A 12,055-nucleotide genomic window follows, 5' to 3' on the forward strand; every position below is an offset into this window, starting at 1 on the left:
TATTGTCCCTTCAAGGAGCCTATCATGCTAGTAAGAAACACAGCCACCCTGGAAGACTTTTATGGGGTCCCCCTAACCAACTTGTTTAGACTGAAGAAGCTGCTTGGACGAGTAGCAAAACATCTCTAACCAAAAAGAAAAAGAAAAGAAGTCCAGTTGCCATGACTCAACCTCCAGACAATTCCACCTGGATGACTGAGAATCTTCATAAACATGTCCTAATAAAATAGGAGTTTTGCAACTGGCTGTGCCTCCCATGGCAGCCTTTAGGCAAGCCCACTCCCAGGATAGCCAGTTTTTTTTTGAGCACCCACAACAAGCTTTCATAAATGTAGATGTAATAAAGGAGATTCTTAGACCAGATGTTCTCATGGGTTGCTTTCCCTTGTCATTCCCTAAACGATGTGGGTTTAACTCCTTTACTAGAGTTGTCTAGAATTAGGTGTAAGAAATGTCTGGCACTTTACATGCTTTTTGTGGCTCACAACACTTTAGCTTGCAAATATTGACCTCTGCATATTTTGAATATTCTTATTGTTCTAAGGTGTGGGCTTCATATGCTTTTCAGAACCTCAAAATGTTCAGCTGTCAAATTCTACCCAGTATCTTGGCTTCTTTGATATGGTTAGTAAAAGGAATGTATATTCCATAGGCGAACATACAAATAATACTCAGTCTGGGTTGTGACTTCCATCTCCAGATTTTACTACTTCCACTTAGGCCTTCTGGAGTCCTTGGCCCACAACGTAGAGTTCAGGATAAGAAGATGACTTGCCTGTTCCTTTTCCTTCAGAGAAATACTTGCTTTTCCAAGAGTCTCCTTCCTTCAAAGGGCCATTTTCCATGCTGCAAAAGAAAAAAAACCTAGTGAAATTTAATATTTCAAATAAAATAACAGTGAAGACATGTTATACATGAAGAACCCTAGGAAAGGAACACAATTATCAATTCATTTCTAATTCCAATTTCTTTGTAGAAAACAAAATATCAATAAAATTCCCTGGAAGGCAAGAATTCCTAGCACAAACATTTTGCATTCCAAATATCAGATTTCAGTGATGTGTGTGTAAAGCATGCACAAATTAAACACACACTTGTAGACTGGATTTTTTAAAAAAGTATTTTTATGTGAAAAGTTAGGAAGCTCTGAATGGCAGTGAAATTACAACCATGTTAGAATTATTAGTAATTGTGCCCAGAAGTGTTTAGGGAGGTCTGTGTAGTGTAATAGATCAGGTGTTAGATTAGGTCTGGGGAGATCCAAGTTCAAGTTTATTTTCAGTCATGGAAGCTTACTGACTGATTTTGGGTCATTTGTGCTCTCATCCCAGCCCACTCCATAGGGTTGTTGTGGAAAAAATGGTAGGAGGAAGTTACTGGAGGAAAGATGTAATCTATACTAACAGACAATATAATTTTTTTTTCAAGCATTCTACCATAACTAGGCAAGTTGAGATTATCAGAATGCTGAATTTTACATCCAATAATGTGTTATTCAATTTTCCTGAATTTCAGTAGAATCATAGGATACATACTCTAATCCTATTTAAAATTGGCATATATGCTTCTGGTAAAATTTTTAGGGGCAATGAAGAAGGGCATTTACTACAGTATCTTTAGGAAAAAGTAAAGCAAGTTATGATGACTGATGAAGAAAAACAATCCAAACTCATAGTTGAGTACTACCTTTATTAGAACCATCAAAATGACAAAGGAATGTACATCATTATGGGCTTGCCATCGCATCCTCTTAATCATAGCATGAACATGCCTCAGTAACCACTTTTTTATGCCAGTCCTTATGTTGTTGCCTTCACCTCATCCCCAACCTATAGTTGAGGCAGTCTAAAATTGTCTCAGGTGTTCCAATTTTAGAGTAGCATATTTCCTCTTCTTCTTACACAACTTTGCCTGTCAATACAACCAAGTATGCTTCACCAATTTATTAGTACATTCAAAGGAAGGATCACCCCAGTTCCTGTTAGCCACCTTAAACTGGTGGTGGTCATGCCCCTTCCTGCTTCTGGGATTCGCCCTCCATGCCCGTTTAAGCAGGGATGCAGGAAGAGATCAGACACTAAAACCACAGGGATAGCATTAGGAAGCTACAGCTGGTCCAGAATGTGGCTGCGCGGGCTATTTTTGGAGCCCCAAGAAGGGCCCATGTAACACTGTTGCTCTGCGAGCTGCATTGGGTACCAGTTTGCTTCCGGGTCCAATTCAAGGTGTTGGTTATTACCTTTAAAGCCCTACATGGCATGGGGCCAGGTTACCTAAGGGACTGCCTCTCCCCTATGTCTTCAACCCGTCCCACCCGATCGCACAGAGAGGGCATGCTTCGGACCCCCTCAGTAAAAGAACTCCATCTAGCGGGGTCCAGAAGGCGGGCCTTCTCTGTGGTAGCCCCCGCTCTTTGGAACATTCTGCCCCCGGAGGTGCGATTGGCCCCCTCACTCCTGGCCTTCCGAAGGGCCTTGAAGACCTGGTTCTGCCACTTGGTCTGGGGTGGGGAGGGAATACTTCTAGCAGGGGGATGGCTAGCCCCACAGTAGCCAGCTCTCCGCAGCCTGATTTTCCATCTTCTTGGATCTTCCTTTTTTTAGTATTGTTTTAAATTTTGGATGTTTTAGATACAGTATATAGTTTTAATGTTTTTTGTAAGTCGCCCAGAGTCCCCTATTGTGGGGGAGATGGGCGAGGGAGAAATCCAATAAATAAATAAATAAAAATAAATTAGGTTTGGCCAGCTGCATTACTAGTTCTGTTACCACTGGATACATTATAGGCTTTCTCCTACTTGTACCATGAAAGGTTCTTGTGTGGCTGTACTTTTCATTGTTTTTATTACTTTGATTGGGGCAGGCAGCACCATTGTTCCTACTCCATTCTGGCTCCATAACCATCCTTTCGTTCCTTCCATCCATTGGCTCCTTCTAGGCACAAGAACAGAATAGGACTCGCTGCCAGCACTATCATTCCATTGTAGATGAATCAAGGGTGGAGCTAATTCATTATTTATCAATCCCTCTTGCTTCACTCTGAGCCTCTCCTCTGCACCTGCAACCTGTCAGCTAGGCTATTTTTGCACATGGATGTAGCACTCTTTGAGCATGACATCTGTGTTCAGAAATAACTTGATTGATAGGACCTCCATACCAATGACCTGTTAGTCATGCAACTTGACAAGTGGTTAAACACACCAGTCTAAGCACCTACCTGCACTTGCCCACTTTAGGGGGAATGATTAGTGGCTGTTTCTTCACCAGCAGGTTCTATATTTTGGAACAACAACAAAGCCAGGGAAATCCACTAATTACTTTCTTTAACATGTCCCACATTAAACTAAAAGAACTCCAGTCACCAGACTAATAACTGTGGCAGAACAGGGGTCAGCAACTGGGGCAGCAGACTTCATACTGGCATACTTTTCTGATGATTCAAAGACTAGCATAGAGCATTTTAATGTGGCCACTTGGCTGTGCTCTATTTTTCATCCTGAGTTTGCCGTATGACCTACTTTACAGGATTACTGCAAAAGAGAAAGCAATTGGATCTGTCTTCCTACAAGAAGAACAGAGTATTTTACTTTTTTTGTCTTTTTTGCTCACCACAAGGCCCAAGAGCTCAGACATGCAGACTTTCTGCTGGGCTATGAAACTTCCTTCGTGAACTTTACTTGTCCTTTTGGGCCTGAGGTTTCTGTCTCCAGAATGGCACAGCCGTTCACAATGGGCCTAGTTTTACTCACGTACACACGCTCTGCTAAATACAGAGCCCAGTGAAAGAATTCCCTCAATACTTTTCCTGGAGTTACCTAGTGGACATTGTTGAGAAGGATGAATAGTGTTCCCCCAAATTCTTTGGTTAAGCCACAGCCTGAAAGGAAGAGAGGCCAGGCACTGGTTAGCCCTCCCCTCTCAGCAATAGCCAGGTTGCACCCTCTGCCACATCTCCACCTTCGTTATTATTTCAGAGTTTGCTCTGGAGCCAATGTATCAATGTATACATAAATAAGTACTAACTGTATTTTGTTTGGCTACACTGCTAGGAACATATACAAGAGAAGCTCTCTTTCATACTGATGCTGTATCCATCCCAAATGATGGCAGCCTTGAAAGCGGATGGCTGTGGAACATTTTTTCCCCTTCACAGGCAAGACTAGGCAAAGAAGATAGATGGAAAAGGTCAGTCACAGTTTCAAGACCCACACAGCCAGTTGCCTAAAAGTGGCACATAAAATAGAAAGATGTTTCCAGTGCAAATGGACAAAACCCGATGAAACACCTTTGGAACCCTAGTGGTTGCATCACAGTGTGCAATTCACAGGCAAGTAATGATTTAGATACTAAACTCATGTCCTCTAATCATAACTGCTTCTAGCAATTCCTCTTCATGCAATTATGTATTACCACAATTACCCATTGTGTCCTTCTACAGGTATACACTTCCTAAAAATTGTCTTCAATTCTTATCAGCAGGGTAGGTTAATTTTATTGGGAAAGGTCCCATCTTTTATTCCTCTTATACAGCAAAATGCCTACATATAATGATGAATGCTCGCATATGAAAACAACAACATAATAATATATTTTGGACTACTGATGTAAGGTGTTGTTAGAAAGCTAAAAAAAAGCAAACTAGAGTACATGGAACAGTTTTTTGAGACTCCAAAAATAAACAGAGCATCTATATAGATATACACAAAGTTGTGTATAGACATACATCTAGTTCCAAGTTTTGTACATGCCCTTAAAGCCACTCATTGGCCTTTTTATGCAATCTGTTTTATATTATGAACTAATTGTTATTGACAGATTTAACTTTCAAATAATATTTAGCAATTTAGTAAAAGAGAGTTTTAGAGAGCATTTCTATGCATATCCATATCCCAATGACTTGGAGGCATATTCCCAGAGTTTAAAGACTGCTGTCTTGAGAATTTGGAAACATCAACAGCAATAATTTGCTCTGGGTATGTTTGGATATGATACCTTAACATTAAGTGAAATATTTGACTAGCATTCCTTTTTGGCTTGTAGCCCAACCTTTATACCAGTGAAAGATTTTAATTTGGTATCCATCATTAGCCTAAAATAAATGTACCCCCCCAGTTACACATGCTCAAATCCTATAAAATTTTGTAGTGTTTCTTCATGCTCTGTCCTCAGAGCTGATTTTTAACTAAAGACCAAGCTCAGAAGAACAAAGTAATCTACCTCTTCTTTCCAGAGGTTTGCTGTTTCCTTTAGCTTAAAACTCTGAAAGTCCATTCCTGTGTTATTCAGGGGAAGGAAACTGTCAGGAAATTGTAACGGACATTAGAGTCCTAATTTGGGGCCAGTGACACATTTCTTTGTTGTACTGCAGAATCTGATGGGAGTGTCAATGTTCCACAGAAAACTGTTACCCAGCTTGCTGACGTAATGATCTGTCGAATAGCTTTGTTCCCCCCCCCCATTTATTTGCTTAAAAGCCGACAAGCTGAATCCAAGGCTGAAGATGGCTGATTAAAAGCAAAAATAAACTAAGGCCGCTTTTCTCTGTTAAAAAAAAAAGTGGCCCATAGTAAAATAGAAGCAGTAAGTATAGAGTCTCTCGCCTGGATTGAAGGCTTCAGCAGACTTCCTCTGAGGGCTTAACTGGTTGTTACAGGATGAACAGAGCCTCTACTATAACTAGTAGTCTTGTGCCTCCTTTGTCACTTTCACTAATGTGATTGGTAAATAAAATGCATAGAATCATATAATGTATGAGTTGGAAGGGGCTAGATAGGTCCAGCGTTTCTCAACCTCAGCAACTTTAAGACGTGTGGACTTCAACTCCCAGAATTCCCCAGCCAGTATTCTGCGGGTGAAGTCCACGTCTTAAAGTTGCTGAGGTTGAGAAACACTGATCTAGTCCAATCTCCTGTTTAGAGCAAGAATCACTAAAGTATCCCTAACAGAAGCCCATCTTCACCCTCTGTTTGAAAGCCTCCAATAAGGAGGAGGCCACCACAGTTCTAGGTAGACTTTTCCATTCTCAACAGTAATGATGGTTAGGAAATTCTACTATTATTCAGCATGAATATATCTTCCTATTAATTTCAAGCTTTTAGTCCTTATCTCCTCAGTTGCAAGGGAGAATAAATTTGCTCCCTTCTGCAGGTGACAAACTTTAAGATATTCCTGAACCACTATCACATCTCCTCTTAGACTTATCCTTTGTAAACTAAACATGCCCAAACTCTTAACCATTCTGGTCATCGTATTCTAAGGGTGGCCTAACCAGCACAGAGAACAACAGAATTGAACAAAACAGGCCAGTAGAGGTGACCTGACTAAAAGAAGAATGTTCTCAAGTAGTAAGCAAAACTTCTCCATCTTTGCTCACATATTTATTACATCAGCACCCTACGTTTTCTCTGAGAAGTTCAGAGCTTTTAGCCTCAGCATAACTTTGTGAAATGTAGCCACCCAGAAGAGTTATAGCCATCTGGTCAGTTTCAAAGATGAGAACATTTGAAATCAGTTCTCACAGTAGCATCACATGGAAACCCAATCAGAAAGCAGCCTGGCCAATGCTAATGTCAGCCTGCCTGTGCTCTCAGAATATGTCAGAAATTAGGCAGGATGATTATGTACTATCAAAACCAATGTGTAGATGTGCCCCAAGAAGATGTGCCCCTATTCTACAAGTGTTTACTCATGGGAATGATGGCTAGCCAGAAAGGAGCTATGAATTGTAAACCATGTTGATCCTAACAATCAGACTGTACATCTAAATGCAGTGTAAAGGCTGTGAAATTAAGTTTCTTACCTTGCTTGGCTAAGCACAGGGTCACTCTCTGCTGTAACAAACAATGGCAATGGAAGATGAAATCCAGGCCTGTGGTCAGAGAAGCTCCTTCTGAGGAACGGCTGAGGACTGGCAGCACTGATGGTCATCCTCTGTTGGTCCACAAATTGCTTAAGCTGCATGCTATTTCTCCGTGCACATATTGAGGATTCAGGCTGGGCCACAGCCACTCCCACTGGATTGATGTTTGATGACACCACTGGCTTGGCTTCAAATAAAGAGGAAGTAGCTGGACAAAATATTGAGTGAGCATTGCTAACAATCTTTGGGGAGGCAGAATACTGCTCATCCTTGGAGTCCATATTGTTTTGTAAACTTCTATGCAACTGAGATGGGGAAGTGGATGGGGATGGAGTAGTTGCAAAAGGAGGTGGGGTTGTTTCTTGGTCATGGGGTGATAGACTGGACACTTTCTGACTCTGGGGGCTTTGTTGTTTGCGTATCACTGGAGGATTCGAGAGATTTTGCTGAGTTGGTGGAGAAACCACCTTCCTCTGTATTGGGGGGCTTGTTGCCGTGGAGTGAGTTGGAGGACTAGGTTGCTGCTGCAGAGTGGGAGAAGAAACTTGATGAACAGATCTGTGATAGACTGGTGGACTTGGAAACCTCTTCTGACTGGGAGGTGATGAAGGTGGCGTTCTTACTGGAGATACTCGGCTGATAAAACCTGACATTTTCTCATTTTTCTTTAAAAAATCAGGGGAACTTTGCTTTTCAGCTAAAGAAGATTCACTGCTATTCTTGTTTCCTGGATTGCTTCCATTCTGTTCTAATGATTCTTGAGGATTTGGAAGAGGTATTATTTTACAAGACTGTTTATACAGATCTGCAACTTTTTCCACTTCATGATCCCTTTTGCGGCAATCAGACATACGAGTTGAATTCAATTCTAGGAAATATTTATTTGGTATGATATCCAGACCATTATTTGGTGCTTTGTTGACAACTGGGGGATTGCTGAGATTCTTATTTGGTAACAAGTCAACTGAACAGAGGGAAAGTTTCATCCGCTGAGAAATCTGAGTAATTTTCTTACTGGTGCACTGTTCATATTTTCTGGCACTCTTATCAGCCACTTCTGTATAGTTTTCTTCTGTCTTTACATCTCCAGAAGATTCAGTTGATTCAGGTAAAATGTCCATTAACATTTCAGGAGGTGGAGGTGGCAGGTTTTCCACATCAATCTCACCAGAATCCTCATTTGTATCATGGCTATTTGCAAGTACAAATGAGCTATTGCTACTAAGAGTACAATGACTAGTTCTGATGTTTTTGCAACTGGTATCTTCTAATGGTGAAATTTTATGTTTGTGATTTAAGGGCACAAGTCCTCTAGGAAGTGGAAGGTTGGGAGAAATATTTTGAAGTCCAAACTTTCTGACACATTTTATTGGGCCCAATGTTCTTAAGCTTGTGGGTTTCACCAGACTTTCAGATGGGCTAAACGTTTCAATTAACTTTTTCACAGATTTACGAGGTGAAGTGTTCAGTTTGGCTGTCCCAGAATGATTTTCTTTTCTAGATATCAAATCTTTTGAAGACATGCCAGTTGTGACAGATTTTCTACATTTTACATTTTCATTGTATCTATATGAAGGATCAGGCAGTATATTGAAACGTTTAGCAAGAGATGCTTTCAGTTTATTAGTGGAAGTTCTATGAGTAACATGCTCAAAACGTTGTAAGTCAGACGATTCTTTTGGATTCAATGCTTCCAATGTATCATTGATTTCCTCTTTTCTATTTAATTGATAAAATAATTCTAGCCTTCTGTCAAGATCTTTTTGAGTCCTTTGAAGTTCCAAAAGAGTTGGGTCCTCAGCATGACTTTTCAGAGACTCCTCGGACCTAGACCGTTTCTGTTTAGCCGGTGTCTTCCGGCTCCCAGAGGCTGTATTAGGTCTCGGAAATTCTTTTCCATTCCCATCTTCCATCCACCCCCTTTGTCCATGTTTAGCTGGAACAAATTTTATCTTTTCACTAATGGCATCTTTCATTTTGAGTATTATCTCCTCGTTATCTGGGCTATCTATTCGTTTGTTGGAAACCTTCTGTTTATTCTCTCTTGCTGCAGGAAAAGATGTAGATCTTTTCAATAAAGCATTTTTTTCTTTTTCAGACAGACTTATAGTGTCACATTCTTCCTCGGATAAACTGTTGGCACTACTGTCTTCACTTGTGGAAGAAATACTAGCCAATTCACTCTGTTTGAAACTATTATTTTCATGGGTTATATCACAGTACCCTGAGTTAAAAGTTTGCAAAATGTTTTGATGTTGGAGAAAGGTAGATCCACTTTTTGATGCTACCTCAGATGATGACATTGCATTCCTAGTCTGTGGAGATGAGTAAGATATATTCTTAAACTGTTTTTCCAGCACACAGTCATGGGACTTGGTTATGCCATCCCTGGAGTTCAATGGATATTTGTTTTCTCTTGATTTTCTGTTCTGATTTAGGGATGTATGAACCTGTGAATAGGATTCACAACTTGTTTCCATTCCATGCCTATCAGTAAGATTCAAATCTTTCACTGATTCGCTGTCAATGCCTATTCCACTATCTTCAGAATAAAGAGTCATATCATCCAGGTAATGATGGGGAGATCCAACTGCAGATTCTTCAAGAAGTTTTATTGTTCTGAGCAAGCGTTCATCAAAATGTTGCTTCGCTTTCATTTTTTCTTCTAAGCTGGTACTTGCAGATTGCAAAAAGCTGCAAGACTCATGCAGGACATCAGAGGCTAAAGAGGCCACAGTTCCATTTAACAACTGCATTTTGTTGATTGTGTATTGTAGTAATTGTTGCAAAAGATCTGGCTGCTCTTTTGGGTTTTCTTTGCCAGCTGGCCAAGCCAGGTTCCCTCCCACTTCTTTGAGTAGATCTTCTCCATCTTCAGTAATTTCTTCTAAAAGGTGGTTGATTTCATCAAAACGTAAAAGCAAAAAATTCACCATTTGTTGCACAATTAGTTGTGTTTCAGTGACCTGGTTAGTCATGCATAAGATAGCCTCATATTTGGAAAGATTGGGATTGAGATAGGCATATGTATTTTGATGGGCCTTAACAAGCGCATCTGGGAAATCCACCTTCTTTTCAGGCTTACATACAGAAGGACAGGATTTTTCTTTAGTTTTGCAAGGCCGGCCTGGTTTTCCTTGCCTGTTCTTTTGCTTCTTCCCATTTTTGGAGTTTTGATTTTTGTTGCTTTCACTTTTATCTTCCATGGTAAAATCAACCTTTTCTGATTCACAACGTTTTTGCTTTTTGATCATAACTGCTTCTACTATATATTTGTCTGACTCCATCAATTCAGAAATGGCTATCTCAGTCTCTGAGACTACCTTTTCAATTTCTTTCTCTTCCTGGTTCAGTTCAGGTAGCAAAGGGTCCTCAGATGAGGAACAAAAATTAACATCCTTCTCTTCATTTGATAAATTTTTGAAGAAGTGATCTTTAATTTGAGCCTCCCCCTCTCTTATCCCTTCAGTATCATAAGAAGAGGAGCCTTTGATCAGCAAAGGAAATGAAAAGCCTTCACCTCTCCGGTCAACTAACTGAATTCTTTTATTCATCAACTTTGTTTCATGTTTTTCATGATTCTTAACAATATCGCTACGTGAAGGAGTACAGCCCATTGTGCTCCGTCTTCCTAAGTTTTTTTACTACCGAAAGATAGCCAATTGATCAAGCAAAGATGAAAAAGGAATGAAAACTTACAAGTTTCGCTGAGGTTGGGATCTGGCATTTTTTGAGGAAAGCTTCATCTTGAAGAATCGCTGCTTTGCAGATTGCACTGGTTGCTATTAGAAACCTCCAGCTTGGTCAGTGCATTCTCTCCTTTAACAATTTCCCCTATGAAAAAAAATCTGTGGCATTTTAGATCGAGCTAGGGGATTAAGAGTGCTTATGTATCTTGCTTCTGCCTTAACAGATGTCAACCAGAAAGAAAGCTTTAAGCTAATTAGGACAAGAAGCCCACAGCTAGCTCCTGTTACACGCGGCATTTTAGACATTGGCTTTTGGTCTACTGCAATGTATTCTCACTGTGCTTCATTTCTAAACTTTCTTTGGCAGTCTGAAATTCCAGAGACAGATGTAGTTGTAAGTTAGTTCCAAGAGTACTGTTTGCAAGGCAAAATGCTACAGCATGGCCACCCAAAAGGACTGAGCGTAACCTTGAATGGCTAATGCCAATTAGGAAGAAAGCAGCATTAAAAAAGCTTATTAAGCTGTTCAGTCTTATCTGACCTCAAGATCAGCATATGCGCGCACTCAGTCCTTCAGGACTTTCTCCAAGAATGAATAGTTTTAGCTCTCCTCCCTTTTAAGTTTTCAAAATGATAATGCTGTTTTACATAGTTCTATTTTTCAGAGTTAAATAATGATACCAATTCAGCATGCACTTTTTCCCCCAGCTCTGCTTTGATTTCTTCAAGTGCAATAGCACCTGCAGCAGTTCATGGGAGGCTATGAATTATTCACCAGAGTGATGTCTCTCGGCATCAAAAGAGCGCTCAGTAATCTTCTCTTGCCCAAAGGCTGGATTAATGCAACCAGGTGCAGTTGATTAGTCTAATGAAAATGCCCTTTATGTGATCTTGGAGGGGTTCCCAATCACTTTACAGCCAGTACAAACAAGAGGTGTTGTCTGTCTGAATACAGATCAGATTCTTGATCAAGAACAAGCTAGTGAATCGTCTCACAGTCATGGTAGATCTATTCTCATGTAATGCTTGGATTATTATGAATAATCTTTGGTTGGTTGGTTTGTTTTTTGAATGTCCTGGTTAATTTACAGTTCTTCACAGAATTGCTGTGGAGGACATTAGGCCTCAGAAAGAATTCAATACTGGGGACTTAGTATTATTTTTAGGGCAATGGGCTTAAGCTGATCATGAAATGGAGAAAATGAAAGGAGAAGTTTGTCTCCCCTGTCATAATGCTAGAACTCAGGGTCATTCAAAGAAACTCAGTGGTTTCATTTGGGACATTGAAAATGAAGAATTTCTTCATATGCTATAATGTATAATGTGTAGTGTTAGCAAGAGACATGGGGATAATTATACACTTGGAAGGCTTTAAAAGAGGATTAGACAAATTGATGGAGTATTGTGCTATTAATGACTACTTATGGTAGCTATTTATTCATGTCATTTCCTAGTTAAGGGATATAAGATGGAATAGATAGGTTTTTGATTTGATCAATATGCATCTT

General features: G+C 40.0%; 1 protein-coding gene across 5 annotated transcripts; it reads right to left on the reverse strand.

Moving 5' to 3' along the window:
- Positions 1-710: 710 nt before the first annotated feature.
- Positions 711-11,650, reverse strand: PCARE (photoreceptor cilium actin regulator). 5 transcript variants are annotated; one of them, XR_015797022.1, is made up of 4 exons: positions 6,799-10,492; positions 4,023-4,158; positions 3,217-3,272; positions 782-846 (listed from the first exon to the last, which is right to left on the reverse strand). XR_015797022.1 is itself a non-coding variant. In XM_088145729.1 (3 exons), exons 1-2 carry the CDS (start codon positions 10,473-10,475, stop codon positions 3,260-3,262), a joined length of 3,690 nt encoding a protein of 1,229 aa, XP_088001855.1. In that variant the 5' UTR covers positions 10,476-10,492; the 3' UTR covers positions 712-846; positions 3,217-3,259. The 5 variants fall into 5 exon arrangements, 3 of the variants coding, with proteins under 3 accessions (XP_088001855.1, XP_088001844.1, XP_025030507.1); XM_088145729.1 differs by lacking the exon at positions 4,023-4,158 and having other exon boundaries at positions 712-846; XR_003086077.2 differs by lacking the exons at positions 3,217-3,272; positions 4,023-4,158; positions 6,799-10,492 and adding an exon at positions 10,558-11,650 and having other exon boundaries at positions 711-846.
- Between the last annotated feature and the right edge of the window lie 405 nt (positions 11,651-12,055).

This window comes from Python bivittatus, unplaced genomic scaffold (genome assembly GCF_059951505.1).
Source record: "Python bivittatus isolate LINGU-HERP-01145 unplaced genomic scaffold, Pbiv_v1 ctg000020_np1212, whole genome shotgun sequence".
Classification (NCBI taxonomy): Eukaryota; Metazoa; Chordata; class Lepidosauria; order Squamata; family Pythonidae; genus Python; species Python bivittatus.